The following is a 22,092-nucleotide window of genomic DNA, read 5'->3' as shown; positions in this document are numbered from 1 at the left end:
CACACCTGGGGCAGAGGCGAGCAGGGCTCCCCACACCTGGGGCAGAGGCGAGCAGGGCTCTCCACACCTGGGGCAGAGGTGGGCAGGGCTCCCCACACCTGGGGCAGAGGTGGGCAGGGCTCCCCACACCTGGGGCAGAGGCGAGCAGGGATCTCCACACCTGGGGCAGAGGCGAGTGGGGGCGGGACCTCCACACCAGAAGCAGTGTTAGGGTGGAGCTCAGCCTCCAGAATTTTCAGGTAGAGGCAGATTTGACTTGTTTTGGCAAGTGAATCAATTTTAGCCAAGTGCTGTGACTGTGAGAATGGGACAGGAGAACGCAGCATCTGTTTCCAGCCGTGGTGTCCCCAGAGGCTGTGGTATTCCACTGTATGGTTAACCAGATAGGCATTTCGGTCCCAGTCAGATTCTGGGGTTCACTGAAGATTTGACTAAATTCAAATGGTCCACAACCAACTTATAAGTAGGGTTACAGGAATAAGTTGTTGTTGTTGTTGTTGTTGTTGTTGTTGTTGTTTTAAAGCACCTTATGGAGGTAGGACCTAAATCCAGCCAGAAAGCGGTTGGTTGCTCTCAAAATGTCTGTGCTGCCGTGGCTCTTGGGATGTCTTGCCAGGGCCAGTTGTCGTTACTGTTTGCAGGGCAGGTGGCTGGGGAAGACTTGTGGCAGCTCAAAGCCACACCACATCCCAGCACAGAGAGAGGAGGTGGGCAGGAGGGTCTTCCTGCTGCGGCACTGTTGGTAACTGACAGCCGCTGGGGACGGCGAAGGACACGGAGTTGGGTAGGCAGGGAAGGGCTGAGTAGATCTGGGAGCAGGTGGGAGAGAAGGTACACATAATCCAAACGCGTTGTACTAAACTCCCAAAGAGCTAGTTTTAAAAAAAAAAAAGCTTAAAGATTTAAAAAAGCAATGCAGATCATAAGGTTCTTGCTCGAGGTCTGGACCGTCAGGCCAATGGGGCCAAGCCTTGTGTTTTCCAAGCTTTACTCACGCTCTTTGCTTTATTGTATTTAGGCGACTACCGAGGTGGAAATCAAGAAGAAAGGCCCCGGATCTCTTCTAGTTTCTATGGAGCAGCTCGCCTCCTATGGACGGAAGGACAGAATCAACAGCATCATGAGTGTGGTCACAAACACACTAGTGGAAGGTACATCCCCCAGCCTGCCTGTGGAGTGTATGGTAAATACAGTCCCTTTGGGACTTGGTACCACAGGAAACTAGTGTCCGCTTTTGAATCAGGGCCCATCCTCAGCAATGTCCCTGTGAGCGCTCACATCTCCACGTTGCATGGCTCCTCCCTCACATGGCTTGGCGTGCCATGGGGCTGATGGGAAATTCCTCTAGGCCGTGGTGCCCCGGCACATACCAGCCTCCCCGCTGTTCTAGTAATCTCTCAGGCTCCTCTGGGGTTCCCTCACCTAGGATTCCCTTTGTTTTATTTATATTTTCTCCACTCAGGGTGTGCCCGTTCAGCTGAGTCTGTGTGCTCTTGAGGCCTCAGATAGCTGGTCTAACTGCCCACCCAGCTCACTCAGCACTGCCTACGGTCCTGAGACGGTGGCACTCAACATTGTCTTGCTAGCCACAGGACACGTTATTGTTTGAGTTGTTTAAGCTCACCGTGTGTGTGTGTGTGTGTGTGTGTGTGTGTGTGTGTGTGTGTGTGCGCGCGCGCGCGCTTCAGAGTATCAGTTCAAGTTGAACGACCTCGGTTTAGCTGGCTGAGCAACCACTCCTCACTCTGGGTTCTCAGTGCCCATGGAGGTCTGCGTCTGACAGGACATCTGCAAGCTCTGCGCCTTGTGTTTTGAGGCTTCAGGCAAATTAACTGCAGACTGTAAGAATTCCAGCCGGAGAAACACTAGCTTGGGAGTTAGAGACCAGGACAGGATTTTCCCAGGTGTGTGTGCAGTTGAGGGGAAAGACAAGCTCCAGCAGACACAGGGACGCATAACCAGAGGATGGTCTGTCAAGCATAGCAGTCACGGACTGCTCATTGCGGTGACGTTTGTTGAGTCTAAGCATCGGGCACTTGCCCTGTCCAGCGGCCTCGTCTTCCTCCGTTCTGCTCTGCACATTCTCTTCCCTCCACTGTCCACACACTTAAAAAAAGGAAAAAGGCAGAACATCATTCAGAGGGTGGAGATGGCTATAGCTGTGTTGTGTTTCTTTCTTTCTTTGTATCATTTATTTGTTATGTGTACACTGCTCTGCCTGCATGTACACCTGCAGGCCAGAAGAGGGCACCAGAGCTCATTATAGATGGCTGTGAGCCACCATGTGGGTGCTGGGAATTGAACTCAAGGCCTCTGGAAGAGCAGTCAGTGCTCTTAACCGCTGAGCCATCTCTCCAGCCCTGTGGTTGTGTTTCTTAACTACTTCTCTGTCAGTGGGCCCAACTGTGTCCGTAGCCTGTGCCTGTCCCGCCACCTGACGCCAAGCATTCCTCCTGTCCTATACCTTATCTTGACGCCTTTAACTGACGCTGACGAGCTGGGAGTGCTGTAAGCAAAGAGCAGCAAATGGCTGCAACTGTGGTGCGAGGAGGCTGACGACACTAACAAAGATCCCGGCTTTAACCATGGACACTGCTGTAGTTACTGCCCGCTACATTAAAAGCATCAAATGAGTAATAACCTCTGCTTCCCAGACTTGCAAGTGGGAAATTCCGATGTCATCTTAACCCGAAGATATAAATAATTGCTTTTGAAGCAAAGAAACAGGCTCTTGCCTACCTAAAGACTTAGACACTGTAGTGGAGAATTCTAGAATCCCCTTCTTAGAGAAGAATGACTCCCTACTCTCCTCACCCCTGTCCTATTGCAGACTTACCCAGCAGCAGCACCTAGGAAGCTCTGCCAAATGCCAGCTGGCAGGGCATGAGCTCTGGGCGTGTCAGGGTCTGATGTAGGCAGGTGAGTGCAGCCTCACTTCTCAGAGCAGTAGAGCTGAGGAGCAGTGGGGAAGGGAAGATGCCGTGTGGAGCAGCACTGACTCCCTAGGGAGAACCGGCCGTGGCAGGAGGTTACTGCCTTTCAGGCATCCTTACAGTCGGTGCTCTGGGTGTCTGGCATCACCTGGTCAGCCAGAAGCGCAGCAGCGGCTGGGCCTCTTCCCTGCCTCGCCAAGAGCTACTGAAAGTTGTTGGGTTGAGGGAAACCCACGTACATCGAAGCCACTATCTTGACGGTAGACTGGAAATGCACCTTGGAAACAGTTCCCAGGGCTCTCTGGACCGAGCCATGTGGGCAGGCGCTCTAAAAATATCCAGAAGCAAGTAGAAGAAACCCCACAAGGCTTCCAACACCTCCCCCCTCAACTCAGCTCATCCCCCAACCACATGCCGGCCGGTAACAGCAGAGGCCCCATAAAAGCACCAGGTACAATGTCTGTATGTCCCTGACTCAAGGATGTGGATAGGGGCGTAGGATCTTCTGGGAGAGCCCCTTGCTGTGTGGTAAGACATGTAGCCTGATGCCACGTAAAGCGTGGCAATTGTGCCATCTCTCAAATGTGAAGCGTCAGGGCCTCCATCTTCCACCAGTGGAGCCACCGAGCTGCAGACATTTGGAGAAGGGGGAAGATTTTAAAAAAGGAACGGAACCAAACTCCCAAATATGTACCATAAGGATTTATGGAAATAAGAGAATCTTTTCATTTTCTTTTTTGGGGAGGAAAAACTAAATTTACCTTGGGAAAGGAGGGAGCTCTTTGAGAAAGAGGCCAAGGCAAATTCTCTTCACAGGCTTCTTTTCCCACGCAAACTCCCACGTGGCTCTCACTGGGGCGCTTCAGTCTGAAAACCAAGGCAACCATTTTCTTAGCAACCTGGGAGCCAGTCAGATACCCAACCAAAACCACCCTACCTAAAATAAAGCCACCACCACGGGCCCCCGCCAGCCAGCCTGAGAAGGGACAAGCACAGACTGATGGCAGCTGTCCGGTTATGGGACGCACTTGGACGCCTTGTGTATTTTGTTAACATTTGTTTGTTTATTTGATTGATGATGAATTTTGTTTTTCTAAATGAGGACTTATTGGGCAGCCCTAGCTAGCCCAGTGCTTGCCATTTAGCCCAGGCTGGCCTCAAATCCGTGGCTGTCTTTCTGCATTAGTCTTCTGAGTGCCAGACTGACAGGAGAGGGGGCCGCTTTGGGGAGAAGTTTATTTTTGTTTTTTATATGGGTGTAACTGGGGTTGGAGCCCCATGGAGCCAGTTGCTTGTCCTCGTGACAAGTTTTAAGCTCAGCCCCTGAAAGACATCTTCCCTGGATGAGGAACCTGGAGTTTTGTAACCATGACCGCTGTGTTTCCTGTAATTTGAGGAGAGTCTCGTCACCTAAGCCTTGCACCAGGGAAGTGTGGCTGCAAGCTGAGCAGCTCTCTGCCTTAGCCATGCAATCATTCTTCTAAAGTAATCTGAGAGAGCATTTAGTCTTTTCAGGGGTGAGAGTCTCGCAGCTCTTGGGACGTCTGTGTGTCAGCGTGGCTCTGGGGAGGTCCCCAGGGAAGGAGGGCATCTCTTGGACCTGGCTGTGAGGTCCTCCTCTCAATTCCGGCAGAGCAGTCCTTGGCTAACGCCTTCATGCATCGGCCACCTGAGTACGGGAAGGAAAAAGAAGGCTGATGAGGAGCAGATGGGAAAGGAGGAGGAGGAGAAGAGAGTAGGAGCAGGAAAAGGCACAGGTGCTGGCGCTGGGAAGAGAAGGGACATGGCTGAGGGGCACCTGTGCAGCTGACTCAGCCAGGAGCCACAGCCTCACCAAAGGTGGGGACACGGGCTGGGCTCTGAAAACAGCAGACACAAGTGTGGCAGCTGGCGATGCCTTTCCTGCGGAAGGAGATGGCATTTCTGCCGGAGCACCCACTGTCTGCTAAGTACTGAGGCACTTGGTGGATAATGTAGCTTGTTTAATTCTGTGTGTATGCATAGGCATGTTAGTGTAGGTGTGTGCATGTGTGAATGTAGGTGCATGCGTGTGTGTGAGTACAGGTGTGTGCATGTGTGTGTGAGTGTAAGTGTGTGCATGTGTATGGTGCAGGTGTGTGCATGTGTGTGTTAGTGCAAGTATGTGCAGGTGTATGTTGGTACAGGTGTGTGCAGGTGTGTGTTGGTACAGGTGTGTGCAGGTGTGCGCATGGAGGCCAGAGGTCAGGAGGCTAGGCCGTCTCTGTTCTGCCAGCGCTGGGGTCACAGACATGAACTGCTATGCTCAGTTTGCTTAGGCCCTGAGGATCTGAACTCAGGTTGCCACGCTTGTACAGTAAGCATGTTATTGACTGAGCCATTTCTCCCACATGTTAAGTTCTCACACATGTACCCAAAAATAGCTTAACCTTTTCATGGTCCCACAGTTATTACCAAGTATGTGGTCTAGTATTTGAACCAGGTATTCCTGGCCTCAGAGTCTGTTCTTTTGATGGCTGCTCTGATAAAAACTTGGTGGCACGCCGTAGAGTAGCGCGCCTCCCACTCACACAAGCGTTTACCTCGTGCCAGGCTCCGTACTGACCACCTGCCGCGCACCATCTCTAATCCTCAGTCACAAGTACATAACCCTGTCAGACGAGTTTGGATGTCTGACTTCATGTTCAGACCTATAAAGCCGCCACCCTGAGCCCTTCAGGTCCTTGGTGCTGACGCCTGGGAGGTCAGACTTGGGCCAAGCTCCTAGCCGTCACAGTCTGTCCCTGTGCCCGGCGCATTGAGTGTCATGTGTAACTGGATCGTTGTGGAAAGGGAAGGAACTCGAAGGGAACCTGAGGAGGGCCAGGGGGCGAGTTCCTTTTCGTCACAGCACTAACTGTGACATCCACCTGACCAGAGGAGGACGCTGTTTTCTCTCTAAAGCAGCGCTTCTTGCCTTCCTAATGCTGTGGCCCTTCAGTGCAGTTCCTCATACTGTGGTGACCGCCAGCCATAAAACTGTTTTCATCGCTACCTCATCACTGCAGCGTTGCTACTGTCATGAATCATGGCATAGATGTCTGGTATGCAGGACGTGTGCTGTGTGACCTGGGCCTCCAGTGGCCTTAGGCTACCCTTGGAAAGGGGTCCTTCAGCCCGCTGCTCTGCTCTCCGCTGAGCGCTCGCTCTCTTCTTTGCTCACTCCAGAGCTGGAAGAGTCGCAGAGAAAGTGCCCGCCGTGCTGGTACAAGTTCGCCAACACGTTCCTCATCTGGGAGTGTCACCCCTACTGGATCAAACTGAAGGAGATTGTGAACCTGATCGTCATGGACCCCTTTGTGGACCTGGCCATCACCATCTGCATCGTCCTGAACACGCTGTTCATGGCCATGGAGCACCACCCGATGACACCGCAGTTCGAGCACGTCCTGGCCGTGGGAAACCTGGTAAGATGGGTGGGTCCCCTGGCGGGGTGACCGGGCTGTGGGGTTCTGCTGTGGGCGGCTTTTTCAGATTTGGGAATTTAGTTGCCAAGAGGGTGATAGCTAACTGGAGACAAGTGTGCCCTTGCATGTCCGTGCGTCACGGCGTCCGCTTATGCTGGCAGCGGCACACCCTCAGTGCCGCAGAGCTCTGAAGATGTCATTTGAGCTGTTGGCATGGAACCATCTGCAGGCACAGGGTAGGAGACAAAAGACAGAGAGTCGGTTCAGCAGCCTGGGCCCAGGACTGCCGGCCTGATTTCAGAGAATTCTTTTCACTGCTTCTCACGTTGATGCCTGTGTTGCTCAAAAAAACACTTTCCCTTGTGCCTTAGGCAACAGCCCCCTAAGATAGGGGCTGTAATGTGCAGAGCACCCTGTACCCCTGCACTGTGGCATCTTACCTCCCACGGGGGGTTATTTAGGAGACACTTTTTTGGTTTTGGTTTTTTGGTTTTTGAGACAGGGTTTCTCTGTGTAGCCTTTGGCTGTCTTGGACTCACTTTGTAGACCAGGCTGGCCTCGAGCTCACAGTGATCCGCCTGCCTCTGCCTCCCGAGGGCTGGGTTTAAAGGCGTGCGCCACCCTGCTTAAGAGACACTTGCAATCCCAAAGCTGCTTTTTTCTCCAGTCCAACTCTGGGGGCATCATCAAGTTCCTCCTATCAGTGATCTCTGCCAATTTTCTTATCATGTTAAGTTATATGTTTAACTATATTGTTTAGAAGATAGAAGCAGGAAGTTTTAAAACATCAAGAAGCCATGATTTTGGATTATCCGTTTCCCTACTTTAGTACAAAGATGAGAAACTGTTGAGTTCTGATGGTGAAGCGTTAGTTGAAAGTAATCCCGCATACCCTGACTTGCCTGAGGATTGCATCACAGTGTAGCTCCTCCAGCTCCATGTTTAACGTCAGCGCGATGGCTGCCTAGTGTTCCCCACACTTGCGTTCTTCCCCATGCGCACACACATGTGGGGTTTCCACCTTCTCAGACTCACGCACTGTTATTTTAATACTACTTCCCAGCCTGGAACCACCCTCCTCCTGCCACAACAGGCCCCACCTTTTCCTTCTCTCTCTCTCTCTCTCTATCTCTCTCCCTCCTTCCCTCCTTCCCTCCCTCCCTCCCTCCTTCCCTCCCTCCTTCCCTTCCTCTATCCCTCCCTCCTTCTCTCCTCTCCCCCCTCCCTCTCTCTCTCTCTCTCTCTCTAACTTTTACTCTTTGCAGTACACATGCCAGTTTTCCACACCTCCCTCAGTCTGTGTCTGGTGCTTCCATGCCTCCTCCAAGCACAGCTTCTCCTCCAAGCACAGCTTCTCCTCCAAGCACAGCTTCTCCTCCAAGCACAGCTTCTCCTCATTTTCTTTTGCTGCTCCTCACTCAGTCGAGGTAGTATCTGTCAGGCTTCCCTCTCTGTGTTACTCTTTTTCATTTGTAGTTAATATCCCAGTTGAACAGGAGTTCACTTGCCTTTTGGCTTATCCATCGATATCAGGATGGACTCTTGCTTCTTATTTTCATCTGCCATATTGTAATGCACAGCTGTTGTTTACTTTGGTGTTACACTATCTCTGATATAGCCGTGGAGAAGCCCTTCAGCCTGGTTTCTGTGTCCTTTTGATATAATCTTCCTTCCTTTCTGGTACCACAGCTATCCAGGATAACTGTGGCATTTTTTTTCTATCCCTGGATGGAGTAGGGTGTTCTCAAGACTCCCTTGAGAGTTTCAGAGAATATGGTGCATTGACGCCAAGACCTGGGGTCCGCGTGTGCTTCTCAGAGCAGCATACAGCCTGCTTGGTAGAATTCGAGCCATTCAGAAGGAACGCCATGTACGTGGTGACAACAACAGAGGGTGCTGTCACTTCGGTCTGGTCTGGACCACAGCGTTCTCCCTGTTTCCTCCCCTTTCCCACCTTTGAAGCTGCCCAAACTCTAAGGAGCCAGTTACCAGTCCCCATGACAGACTTAGCTGATCAGAAGGCCAGTGCTGCCCCCTAGGATGTAGACACTCAGGTTCAGGCTCCAGTCCCCTAGGCTGGGGCCTCCATCACACAGGTGGTACCTCCCGCATCTTAGCATCCCCACCTCTGCTCTCCATGTGCAAAGTCCTTCATACTTCAAGACCAGCATCCCGCACAGGCCCCTACACACCTCTATGTGTAGGCTGCCTGGCCACACTTCTGCCTTCACCATAGCTTTCTCCAGAATGGGCCTCACTCCTCGTGCCATGCCACCTACCTGTGTAACACTCCCAGGTGCTCACTTCCACCTGCCTCAGACCAGACCACATCCTTACCCTCCTGTTCTCTCAGCGGGGCCACTTCTCTTTGTGGACACCTATTTTATCTTGCACTGGGCCTCCTGCTGGGGGAGCTCTCGCCTACTCATGCAGCATGCTGAAGCACTCACTCTCGGCCAAGCCCACCTCACCCTTCAGTGTTGTACCTTCCTTCCCTCTCTGACCTCAGTGACAGTGTAGTGTAGCTACCGAGGCAAAGCTCAGCTCGCCTCTAGGAGCCCTCGCTGGACTGGTCCCCACAGTGGATGGAAGCCTCTCCCTGGCTCTGATAGCTGACACTCTTGAGAACTGACTTCTGATGCTGGGACACACCTCTGCAGAGGGGCCCTGCTGCCCTGCTTAGCCGCCCGCACCGGGCCCTCTCCCTGTGGAGTACGATGGTGTTAGGCCTACTGTTGCATAAGAAGTTCTCTGTAAAAATGTAATTATCAGCCAGGTGGTGGTGGTGCACACTTTTAATTCTAGCACTTGGGAGGCAGAGGCAGACAGATCTCCAAGTTCGAGGCCAGCCTGATTTACTGAGAGTCCCAGGACAGCCAGGGCTACACAGAGAAACCCTGTTTTAGAAACACACACACACACGCGCACACACACACACACACACACACACACACACACACACACAAACAAGTAATATGGAAAAAAAAAAGAAAGGTAATAATCAGTAAGAGTTATATGTGGTTAATCCGCACTGAGGTATTGTGGGTAACTTTCACTGAAGTATTGGCCTTGTCACAAGCCTTTGTCCTCTGATTTGAAGTTCTTCCAGCATGTTACTTTCCGAAGGCCTGTGGGATAGGAACAACCCCAGGGAATGCTTTGTCAGGCAGAAGAAGCAGAGAAGAAGGGAGTGATTGTCATGCTGAGGAGTAAGGAGGAGCCACTGAGTATGCGACAGTGAGGGAGTTCCTGCGGGTGTTCATCCCGTGGAGCAGTGACAGGAAACAAATGTGTCAGGAAGACTGTGCAACCGCAGAGACAGAGTTGCAACAGCTGGGAAATTAGGCCCATGAGATTCTGTATTGCAATAATAAGCATTAAAAGACTGGGAAAGAGATCATATAAAAATGGTGGTTATATACAAAGCAGAGAGACTATGGAGTTTTTTCTGGTTTTTTGGACAATATCTGATTGCTTTTATCACTTAACCTGCAGCATATAGCTAGGTCTGGTAACACAGTAAAAAATGACAGAGCATATTGTCAGCATGTACACTCGGAGAATGTTTTTACAAGTGTTACTTTCTCTGAATTGATGCATAGTTGTGTGTTTATAGGGTATGGCTGTTATTTCAATACATGTACAGATTGTACAGTGATCAGTTCAGAGCAATTAACAAATCCTATCCGGCGTGCTAACTAGATACATTGTTGCTGATTTAGTTGCCCCCAGCCCAGCCGGTGGCTTCGCTCAAGAGTAGATACATTGTTGCTGATTACAGTTACTCCCCCAGTTAAAGGCGGAAGTCTTTTGTCTTTTTCATATTGCTTAGATTATTTCTTAACTACCTGCTACATCTTATAAACTGAGTGGTTCTGGTGACAGAGATGTAAGCCCAGGGGATGAAAACTTCATTCAAACAAGGAGACTGCCCTGTATCCAGGCAGGATGCCCATGGGACAGGCAGGTGTTGGCATCCTGCCGAGTAGCAGCCAAGGCTGGCTCTTGGCTCTTGGGTACGTTAGGTTGAATAGATGATAAAGGTGTGTCCTTTCGGGCGCTTCCTCCTGACCTCCTGCCTCCCCTTCTTCAGGTGTTCACCGGGATTTTCACGGCGGAAATGTTTCTGAAGCTCATAGCCATGGACCCCTACTATTATTTCCAAGAAGGCTGGAACATTTTTGACGGCTTTATTGTCTCCCTCAGTCTAATGGAGCTGGGTCTCGCAGACGTGGAGGGCCTCTCGGTGCTGCGGTCCTTCCGATTGGTATTCCACAGTTCTCCACTCTCTCTGCACGTTTCCCATCTTACAGCTCCTAGGATGCACTTTGTTTAAGATAACTCAGGTGTCTCCTAAAGTGTGCTTTGGCTCTCTGCGGCCGGCGGCTCAGTCGGCTTCTCCACTAAACTCTTGAAAACTTTTCTGCTAAATGTAATTGGCATAAAAGTTAGAGTTTGAGATCAATAAGCAAAAGAAACTGGTTTTTAGAGGTTCCTTAGAAAACAATGATTAACTCAGAAGATAAAGGCTTCCCAGGGCCTTCTGAGTATGTCCCTACAGGGACGAGAGCCTCTGTGCTCAAAGATGGTTTTCTTCCTTTCTTCTGTGTGGTATCCCCCATCCAGAAATGGAAAGTAAGATCCAGTTTTACTAAATTGTTTTGAAATTAGTGGTTGAGCATTGACTTTATTTTCCACGTTATTAGTGATTAATGTCATTTTTGTTGTTGTATTATATCAGAAATTGTTTAAACTGCTAAGTAATTCTGAAGAAGCTAATGAAATCCACAGAGAGCAACCATAAACATGAGTCTGGGTGACGTCTCGGGAAAGGGAAACTGAACAGCCTTGCGACAGCTTGCTCAGCTCGCTTGTGCTTGTCTCTGAGTCAGGATAACACCTGAGGGTTTCTCACTGAAGTAGTCAGCTTCCTAAGCAACAAGCTGGCTGGGGCAGGGCCCTTAGGATGCACACTGCACACGAGGTGCCTTGCTGAGGGCTGGTTATGATTCAGCCTGTGGTTGATTTGTATTTAGTTAGTTAGTTGATTAGTTAGTTATTCTTGAGATTTATATTCTTTTACTTTATGTGTATGGGTGTTTTGCCAGCATGTATGTTTGTGCACTACATGCAGTCCCTACGGAAACCACAAGAGGGCATTATAGCCCTTGGAACTAGTTACAGCTGGTTGCAAGCCACCTTGTGAGTGCCAGGAATTGAACTTGGTTCCTCTGGCAAATCAGTCTTATGTGCTCAACCACTCAGCCATCTCTCCAGCCCATAGCTGACTTCTTAAAAAAACAGTTTTATCTCAGTTACAAGAGAAAGAATTTTATGATAGGAGAAGCCTGAAAACTAATATTTTGAATAAATTAGAAGCCAGGCAAAGAAAACATCATGGGTGGTCCAGAATGGCACGTGGGTGACTCAGGCTTTCAGCAAGACCTGCACTTCCAGTTGGCACTGCTGTGGACATCTGCCAAAGTGACATGTAACACTGATACTGTTAGTGTCCCATCGGCCATGGCTTCCTGCACAGTTCTCAGCCTGTTTGTAGTTACTGCAGAATGTAGACTCTTCTGATTAACAGGCACAAAGACTTACATTTTCTGAATGATGAGCATCAGTTGCCCCTTCCATAGGTGGTTCCTATGTGTGGCGCTGCCTATTCTGAGCACCTTACAATTTGGTGTCAACCATTGGCTAATTATTGGCAAGCAAAAGGAAGCCATTAGAATATTCTAGTACTTGGTTTTGTAAGGTAGCAGATGTATTATTTCACTGTCCTGACAACTCCCTGCAGGCTGCATGCCCCCTCTTGAGAACTCTAGGATTGACTCAGAAAGGGCTGTGCACGGGCTCAGTGATGCCCAGACCCAGAGGCAGATGCTGGGTCCTGGACTCAAACTTTTCATTTAACTTCTGAAGTTTCAGCGCGTCTCTCTTATCTTTAACTCAGTTTAATCTTTTGGTCTGAGACACAACCAGGAAGTTGTGAGAATTCCCTAAGGGTGATAAATAAATCTAAGCCAGTGTTTCTACTTCGCAATGTGGCGAGGCAGTGGATTGTCCTTTTTCTTTCCTCCTCAGCTCCGAGTCTTCAAGCTGGCCAAGTCCTGGCCCACCCTGAACATGCTGATCAAGATCATCGGGAACTCGGTTGGCGCCCTGGGCAACCTGACCCTGGTCTTGGCCATCATTGTCTTCATCTTTGCCGTGGTGGGCATGCAGCTCTTCGGCAAGAGCTACAAAGAGTGCGTCTGCAAGATCAACCAGGACTGCATCCTGCCGCGCTGGCACATGCACGATTTCTTCCACTCCTTCCTCATCGTCTTCCGCGTCCTGTGCGGGGAGTGGATCGAGACCATGTGGGACTGCATGGAGGTGGCCGGCCAGGCCATGTGCCTCATCGTCTTCATGATGGTCATGGTCATCGGCAACTTGGTGGTTAGTACGGCTCGGAGCTTTGCTGTTCTCGCCCCAGCCCGCTTCTCTCCTTCCACTCCGCTTTCAGGCAAACGGAGAAATGACTGGGTATTATCAGAATGCCTCTGAGTCATGACACGCCATAGCTTGGTAACCCGTGGTCATGACTGAGTGAGGTACCGTCGTCCCTGCCCCCAGCCCAAATCCACACAGCCGACAGACTTCAGGGCTTTTGTCTGTCTGTCCTTCCAATTTCAGGAAGTTTCCTTCTTCTAGAAGAGTCAGCATTCTCCACCTGTACTCCTGAAATCCCAGGCTGTGTGCTTCCTTGTCATGGGCCTCTCTGTGCATCTAACTTGGCACCGTCCTGCAGGCACAGACACTGCCGCGTGTTCACCGCGTGGTTCACGCACACTGTGGTTAGAGAGGCGGCTCCTGCGATCCCTGTTAGCCCAGCCACTCCAGTTCTCCCCTTTCTTCCGGAACCGGCCATGGCATCCCCGGAGTAAAATCAGTTGTCCCGATGTTTCTGCACGCCCTGGCGCTCTGTGCCAACCTTTCCCTGAGTCCTGGTCCCTTCACGCCCTCCACGGGCACGGCTCCTGCCTTCTTTCTATTTGTTTCCTCACGTGTCTGTGCCTTCAGCTCTCTTCGCAGCATCTCTCGGTTGCATCTTTGCATTCTCTGTAGCTCACCTAGCGTTACTAGAAATGTGATCTAAGAACCGCCTGCGTCACGTTCACACAAGGGTAGCTCAGTAAAAATCCCAGGCTGTGCGTGCACCAGATCCGAGTCTCTTCAGGGAAGGCCAAGGAGATAGGCACGCTACCAGCTACCCATCCCCCTGCCTTGAGCCTGACGAGGCTGCTTCAGTGTGTCTCAGCCACAGGCTTCTGATGGAGCTAATAGGAAAGACGTCTTCAGCGCTTGGTCACCACTGACAACCCCTTTGTCCTAAAGCAGCTAGCAAGCCGGGTGGTCCACACCTGTGGTCCCAGCACCCCGCAGGCTGAAGCAGTGGGGCCATGTGTGTAACGCCAGTTTGGGCTACCTGACAAGACTAAAACAATAGTGTGCTGTCCAGTGCGGTGAGCTAGGGAATTTAGACAGAGCGTGCGTTTGACGGCTTTGCGTCTGGCTGTGCAGGCGACACTGAAGTCAGCACATTGTCCTGCGTAGGCTTTGAACTGCTGACTCCAGCTGCTCTGCCTTAGCTTTACATGTAGCCACTGTACATGCTCTGCTCCCAGCAAAGGTGTTTTTGTAAATGTTAGGAAAGCAGAGATAACTCATGCTTTTTTGCCTGTCTATTAAAATGTGTTACAGTAATCAAACCCAGGGCCTCACATATGGTGTTCCTGCGTTCTGCCATTATTAAACTACACCCCAAGCTCCAGAACCCAGCCTTGAAGGAAGGTGGCGTGCATATTTCAGTTTTGCCTTCTTGAAACCTAGTTTTTATTCTAACTAGAGTCCTTTGAGACAGCTACTATCTCCAGTAACCCATACAGGCATTTTTGGTTTTATTTTTGGATAATTTTCTTTCAAAGTGAATACAGTGTTTGCTTCTTGTCATAAGAAAATTAATACATTTGGGGCATCTACACACAAATGTAAAACTAGAGAAGAGCAGAGAAAAGTCCAAAACTTCTTACAATTTAAAAAAAAAAATTTTTTTTAATCCTGTCTGGTGACATGAACATTTAAAATGCCATGTGGTGGTGCCGAACACACTCAGTGTGCTGGTACGCAGCTTGCCTCGGTGCCGAAAACTCAGTGTGCTGGTACGCAGCTTGCCTCAGTGCTGAACACTCAGTGTGCTAGTATGCGGCTTGCCTCACACACCCAAGAGCAGGCACCCCATGTGTAGCGCGCACGCACGCACGCACACACACACACACACACACACACACACACACACACACACTACGAGAAGAGCTAAACTGCGTAACAGAAGCACTCTGCAGTCTGTGTGACGCTTTTGGCTTCCGATTTGTAGCCCTGAGTGGAGCAGGTAACGTCCTAAGACAATGTTTGCTCTTTTTCTTGATGTGTGGCGTAGGTGCTGAACCTCTTCCTGGCCTTGCTTCTGAGCTCCTTCAGCGCGGACAACCTGGCGGCCACGGATGACGACGGGGAAATGAACAACCTGCAGATCTCGGTGATCCGGATCAAGAAGGGCGTGGCTTGGACCAAAGTGCAGGTGCGCGCCTTCATGCAGGCCCACTTCAAGCAGCGGGAGGCCGACGAGGTGAAGCCTCTGGATGAGCTGTACGAAAAGAAGGCCAACTGCATCGCCAACCACACCGGCGCAGACATCCACCGCAACGGCGACTTCCAGAAGAACGGCAACGGCACGACCAGCGGCATCGGCAGCAGCGTGGAGAAGTACATCATTGACGAGGACCACATGTCCTTCATCAACAACCCAAACTTGACTGTGCGGGTGCCCATTGCTGTGGGCGAGTCTGACTTTGAGAACCTCAACACAGAGGACGTTAGCAGCGAGTCAGACCCTGAAGGCAGCAAAGACGTAAGGTCCCAAGACAACAAACCCCCACCGTACCTAAGGGCCAGCAGGGCACTCTCGCTCCGCTGTGGGCATAGCTGAGTGATTCTGTAGCAGCCACTTTAGGTGGAGAGCCAGCCCAGTGCCCAGGCCATGCATGGCCTTCCCTTGGTGACGGAGCTGTCCCCGGCCAAGTCCTGAGCTGGTTGCATCTGTTCTGGAATACCTGGCTGGGTCTGAGACCAGAGTAAACCATTTAGTTTGTCCCTGCTCTTAGTCCAGCTGACCACGCGTTTAGTGTCTGCACACAGGCGGCCCTGACCAAGGCAATGGGCTCCCTCACCGCCCCTGACCACGCTCTCCCTTCCTGTCTAGAAACTAGACGATACCAGCTCCTCTGAAGGAAGCACCATTGACATCAAGCCTGAAGTGGAGGAAGTCCCTGTGGAGCAGCCCGAGGAATACTTGGATCCAGACGCCTGCTTCACGGAGGGTGAAAAGGGGCAGGGAAGGGCTGGGGTGCTGCGGCTCTGCGCCATTTTAGTGAGGGAGTCTTGCATCAGTTCCCTGACTCGGTTCTGACATACAAGTTTCTAGTCTCTACATTTTCTTGCCCACCTTCTCTTGGCACCAGCCCCAAACTGCCATTGGAAAGTCCTCTGTGAACGCTCTGCCCTCCTCCTGCCTGGCATCCTCCTTCCTGCCCTCCTCCCCCCCTCCTCCTGCCTGCCCTCCTCCCCCCCCTCCTCCTGCCTGCCCTCCTCCTGCCCACCCTCCTCCTCCCCCCCTCCTCCTGCCTGCCCTCCTCCCCCCCTCCTCCTGCCTGCCCTCCTCCTGCCCGCCCTCCTCCTCCCCCCTCCTCCTGCCCGCCCTCCTCCTCCCCCCTCCTCCTGCCTGCCCTCCTCCCTCCCCTCCTCCTGCCTGCACTCCTCCCGCCCCTCCTGCCTGCCCTCCTCCTGCCCCTCCCACTCTCCCTTGTAGGGATCCTCCTGGTTCCATGGGTCTTGCCCTATCATTACCTTTGTAGCCTCAGCCACTACCCTCCCTACTTTCTGTCGAGTGGGAGCCTGGAAAGGGACCGGTCAGGCTGCATAAGCGTCTGGTCTGATCTTACTCTCCCATGGTACCAGGCTGTGTCCAGAGGTTCAAGTGCTGCCAAGTCAACATTGAGGAAGGGCTGGGCAAGTCCTGGTGGATCCTGCGGAAAACCTGCTTCCTCATAGTCGAGCACAATTGGTTCGAGACCTTCATCATCTTCATGATTCTGCTCAGCAGTGGTGCCCTGGTGAGACTCAGGGAGAGCGACACACGGGCCGGCGGGGAGGGGGTGGGCGGTGGGGGGAGGCCAGGCCGGCGGTGGGAAAGGCTCATGGAGGCTCGCTCCGGTGTCTTGGAAGGGACAGGTTGGCTGAGCTCCTGAGAACAAGGGTTTGTCAAAAGTGCTTCCAGCTGGCGTATAGAGCTGTGAGACTAGAGTCTGCCCTTCTTCACATCTGACCTTAAGACTTAGCGGGTGTCACTGCCAGTTTTGCCCTACCCTGGCGGCCTCCTGAGATGGGCAACCCTCTGCTGTTCACTCTTCATCTCTGTTTCCCAAGTTAGGAGGGGTGTAGTCCTCCCCACTCCCTGGGAACCCACAGCACAGCACAGCACAACGAGTGCTCAGAGACCCAGTTCTGCTCCACTCAGTGCCCTGCAGCAGCAGGCAGCCATGCAGGACTGAGAACAGGCCCCTCCCCTCACGGTGCTCACTGTCTAGGCATCTGCTCCCTTGCTCAGCTGGGTTGCCACCCAGGACCCTCTGGACAGAGATTGGTATAAGGCAGTCCGCTGCTGGCCAAGTGGACCTGAGGACAGAGGGACTAGAGGTGCACATTCATGTTGGCGTACGTAGTGAGTTCGAGGACAGCCAGAGCTACACAGTGAGACCCTATTTCAAAGAAAGAAAAGGAAAAAAAGGGAAGGAAGGAAGGAAAGAAGAAAGGAAGGAAGAGAGGGAAGCTGGCTAAGGGGAGCGGTAGCTACAATGTCTAAGAAAAGACTAGAATATAGTTACAGTGAACCTGGGAGGGCGAGCCCCCAGTGACAGGAGGTGAACCTGGGAGGGCGAGCCCCCAGTGACAGGAGGTGAACCTGGGAGGGAGAGCCCCAGTGACAGGAGGTGAACCTGGGAGGGAGAGCCCCAGTGACAGGAGGTGAACCTGGGAGGGAGAGCCCCAGTGACAGGAGGTGAACCTGGGAGGGAGAGCCCCAGTGACAGGAGGTGAACCTGGGAGGGAGAGCCCCAGTGACAGGAGGTGAACCTGGGAGGGAGAGCCCCAGTGACAGGAGGTGAACCTGGGAGGGAGAGCCCCAGTGACAGGAGACTGTTCTTGAAACCTCATTTTCACTTACAGAATAGATTTCTAACCAGTGCTCTGTCTTAAGGAGAAGCTATTGCTGGTTTTCACTGAGTAAAGAGAATTCATTTGTGTCAAGACCCTGAGAACAGTCTCGGGTCTCACCGCTTCTGTCTCCCGCTTCTGTTTCCTTTTCTCATGGTGCTGGGGCCCATACCAGGGCCCTCCCTGCACATGCTAGCTAAGCTACCAATGAGCGACATTCCCCAGCCCTCCGTTTCAGAAGACAGGCAGTAAAGGGCCTGGTTGTCTCCTCTGGAACTGTGGGGCAGGTGCCGCCCGTTGCATCTCAGGGGACACCTCTCACCGAACGCTGCTTCCCTCCCCCCAGGCTTTGCCTCCGGCACTACATACTTTTCATGTCACTGTGACAAAACAGAAAAACTTACTTTGGCTCTCTCCTTTGAGTCGGTTAGGTCATGGCCACTTGGAGGTAGCATGCCATGGCAGCAGGAGCACGTGGAGGGGACACGGCTCCTCGCCTGGTGGACAAGAAGCAAAGAAAAGGTGTCAGGGCAAAATAACGTCTCCAGGCTCCCAGGGAGTTGCTTCATCCGACCGAATCTCTGCCACCTCCCGGGAGTCCACTCAGATTTTGAGCCCATCAATGCATTAAACCATCTGCCCTGGAACTGCTGTCCTGACACAGACCACAGCTAACTGCCACACGCCTCTTAGCCGCACAGCTGCATAGTCCACAGTGTGTGAGAGAAGAGTAGCTCCTTCCAGAGTTCCATGGAAAGGGAGCAGCAGTGTGGTTCCCACCCCTGGGCCCTCCACACTGAAGCCTCCCTCATCCCCGGGGCCTCCACACTGAAGCCTCCCTCACCCCCAGGACCTCCACACTGAAGCCTCCCTCACCCCCAGGACCTCCACACTGAAGCCTCCCTCACCCCCAGGACCTCCACACTGAAGCCTCCCTCACCCCCGGGCCTCCACACTGAAGCCTCCCTCACCCCCGGGGCCTCCACACTGAAGCCTCCCTCACCCCCAGGACCTCCACACTGAAGCCTCCCTCACCCCCAGGACCTCCACACTGAAGCCTCCCTCACCCCCGGGGCCTCCACACTGAAGCCTCCCTCACCCCCGGGGCCTCCACACTGAAGCCTCCCTCACCCCCGGGACCTCCACACTGAAGCCTCCCTCACCCCCGGGCCTCCACACTGAAGCCTCCCTCACCCCCGGGACCTCCACACTGAAGCCTCCCTTACCCCCGGGGCCTCCACACTGACGCCTCCCTCACCCCCGGGGCCTCCACACTGAAGCCTCCCTCACCCCCGGGGCCTCCACACTGAAGCCTCCCTCACCCCCGGGGCCTCCACACTGAAGCCTCCCTCACCCCCGGGGCCTCCACACTGAAGCCTCCCTCACCCCCGGGGCCTCCATTCACCTCTGTGGCATGGAGGAACTGATGAGCAGCGTGGGTAAGGCCCCGAGTCACTGGAGCACTCACACCTGATGAGTGTGAGAGCAGCGTGGGTAAGGCCCTGAGTCACTGGAGCACTCACACTTGATAAGTGTGATGAGCAGCATGGGTAAGGCCCTGAGTCACTAGAGCACTCACACTTGATGAGTGTGAGAGCAGCGTGGGTAAGGCCCCGAGTCACTGGAGCATTCACACCTGATGAGTGTGAGAGCAGCGTGGGTAAGGCCCTGAGTCACTAGAGCATTCACACTTGATGAGTGTGAGAGCAGCGTGGGTAAGGCCCTGATGTCCCACCAGCAAATCCCATGCCTAACCACATGCCCCGAAGAGATGGAAACACACTGTCAATAGAAACACAAATACTCATAATGGAATTATTCATTCTAGATTAATGGCAGATAAACAAAGTGTGGTGTGCCCATACCTTGGAGTTGTGTCACTCCATAAAGAGTGAAACGCCATACATACTACAGTGTAGAGAGAGACTAATAACTCTGTGTTTAGTTAAGAACCCAGGCATAGGAGCTGGAGAGTTGCCTCAGGCGTTTAGAGTACACACTGCTCTTCCAAAGGACTTGAGTTCGATTCCCAGCACCTATATCAGGTGGTCCAACACCTCTAGCCCCAGTAGGTACCTACACTCATTTGCACATATCCATACACACACAACACACACACGCACACACACACACACGCACGTGATTGGAAAGAAAAACAGTGTTTAAAAAGAAGGTGCACCCAGGCACAAACAGCATGTATTGCATCCCCTCATTTGTGTGAAGTGTCCAGAAGGGCAGAGTAGAGCACATAGGACCAACAGGATGTGGAAGCCAGAAGGTGACAACTAGATGTGTTAAGTTCTTTCAGTGGACCATGAAATGTTACAGATTTATTTGATGGATGTTGTAACCCTGGTTATCCTAAAAGCCATGGAATTACGCATTCTAATACGGAGTGTGAGTTATTTCTCAATAAAGTGCTAGCACAGGCTTAAGGGTTGCCGGCCCTGGGCTCCACCCCAGCGTCACTAGCTAAACTGGTAAGTAAGCCTAGGAGTTGCGGGAGCAGAGTGGAGGAGCAGGAACCTGGGGGACGGTAGCGTGTGCGGAACTGCGACGCTGGCCCCCTCCCGTTCACCACGCGCCGGCTGCGTCTCTTTCAGGCCTTCGAGGACATCTACATTGAGCAGAGGAAGACCATCCGCACCATCCTGGAGTATGCAGACAAGGTCTTCACCTACATCTTCATCCTGGAGATGTTGCTCAAATGGACAGCCTATGGCTTCGTCAAGTTCTTCACCAACGCCTGGTGCTGGCTGGACTTCCTCATCGTGGCTGTACGTGTCCTGTTTTCCATTGCTCACCCTTTGTACCAGGAGCTTGGGCGAGGCTAGCAGCCAGCGTGTAGCTGTGAGCTTGGGGGAAGACCCTCTTATGGTAGTCAGCTCTTATTGGGGGGGGGGGGGGCCCTGAAAACCCTTGCACTGCCCCAGAGGCTGCTCTCTTCTTCACAACGGTAGGCCTGGTTTATGTAGAGTCAGAAAGTCCCTTGGCCTGGACAACAGAAGGTCCTTGCTCCAAGACAGCAGGACATCCCCTTTCTGGGATTCTGAGATGAGGTGGGGTGCAGGCATGAGGTGGGGTGCAGGCATGAGGTGGGGTGCAGGCATGGCGGGCGGTATCTGTTAATCCTGTCTGTGCCTGCGGATACTTCCCAGGTATACTGATCTAGCCACTTTTCCTGGGAAGAAGGGCCTGGGATTTGGCCATTTCTGCTGTGATCAACCACATGAAAACTTTCCCTCCAGGTCGTGGGACCATGCCCAAGGCCCCATGCCCGCCAGCTCCCATGTTGCATTTCCAGGTTGGAAGCAGCAGCACATGACTTTTCTCACCCCACCAGCGCTTGCTCCCGTAGCTGACTAACAGCACTCTCTTCCTCTTTCTGTAGTAACTAAAGCTTTTCTCTTACAGCATTCAAAAAAAAGATGTGTGCAAATGCCAGGACCAGGGCTGTGGAGAAGTCACCTGGGGGCCGGGAAGGCTCTAGAGGCTGGAGACTGGGTGGGCATGTTTAGAAGAGACTTTGTGGGCTGTGGGGTGGACTGCCTGCAGAGCACCCATGGTATCTAGGACAGTTCAACTGGGAAATCTTTTGGGACTCTGCATCAGCAATGACGTCTGCCTCATAAACACGTTCTCTTATCAAGGTGTCTTTGAGCTCTGTGCTTAGTGACTCGTCCAGGGGCTGCCACTGCTCATCATCCCCTGCTGCAAGAAGCTACTTGTTTTAGTCAAGATTCTCTAGAGCAACAACATAAATAAATAATACACACACGCACGCACGCACGCACGCACGCACGCACGCACGCACAGAGAAAGAGAATTTATTAGAATGACTTACAGGCTGCAGTCCAGCTAATCCAACAATGGCTGCGTAGGAACAGAAGTTTCAAGAGTCTAGCCATTGTTCAGCCCACGAGGCTGGATGTCTCAGCCAGTCTTCAGTATCCCCCAGAACACAGAAGAAGTAGGCTGTCCGGCCAGTGAGGGCGGCCACGCGAGAGCACACAGGCCAGTGAGGCGGCCACGCGAGAGCACACAGGCCAGTGAGGCGGCCACGCGAGAGCACACAGGCCAGTGAGGCGGCCACGCGGGAGCACACAGGCCAGTGAGGGCGGCCACGCGAGAGCACACAGGCCAGTGAGGGCGGCCACGCGAGAGCACACAGGCCAGTGAGGCGGCCACGCGAGAGCACACAGGCCAGGAGCACAGCTTCCTTCTTCTACATCCTTACCCCAGGCTCCCAGCAGAAGGTGTGGCGCAGGTTAGAGGTGGACCTGGCCTTCAGACTATGCAGAGATCGCCCACAGATGCAGCCCCCGTCTGGGGGCTTCCGGTTGACGGCCAACAACAGCCATCACACCAGTCTTTAGGACGATAGGCGAGTGAGGCAGAGCTACCCTGCACCCTTA

General features: G+C 52.6%; 1 protein-coding gene across 4 annotated transcripts in view; it reads left to right on the top strand.

Moving 5' to 3' along the window:
* Positions 1-22,092, top strand: part of SCN8A (sodium voltage-gated channel alpha subunit 8) — a 192,884-nt gene that overhangs the window by 145,604 nt on the left and 25,188 nt on the right. For all 4 annotated transcript variants that reach the window (XR_014773114.1, XM_084749728.1, XM_084749729.1 and 1 more), the window contains exons 13-20: positions 1,019-1,151; positions 6,120-6,358; positions 10,452-10,625; positions 12,449-12,805; positions 14,847-15,317; positions 15,669-15,786; positions 16,424-16,578; positions 20,281-20,454. Coding sequence is in view for 3 of the 4 variants with exons in the window: in XM_084749728.1 (XP_084605854.1) it covers positions 1,019-1,151; positions 6,120-6,358; positions 10,452-10,625; positions 12,449-12,805; positions 14,847-15,317; positions 15,669-15,786; positions 16,424-16,578; positions 20,281-20,454 (1,821 nt within the window). In the remaining variant the exon portion in view is untranslated. The remainder of the gene's footprint in view (positions 1-1,018; positions 1,152-6,119; positions 6,359-10,451; positions 10,626-12,448; positions 12,806-14,846; positions 15,318-15,668; positions 15,787-16,423; positions 16,579-20,280; positions 20,455-22,092) is intronic.

Source organism: Acomys minous (genome assembly GCF_964271855.1).
Source record: "Acomys minous genome assembly, chromosome: 12".
NCBI lineage: Eukaryota > Metazoa > Chordata > Mammalia > Rodentia > Muridae > Acomys > Acomys minous.
The sequence above is the reverse complement of the archived record's forward strand: the minus strand, read 5'-3'. Positions and strand labels throughout refer to the sequence as shown.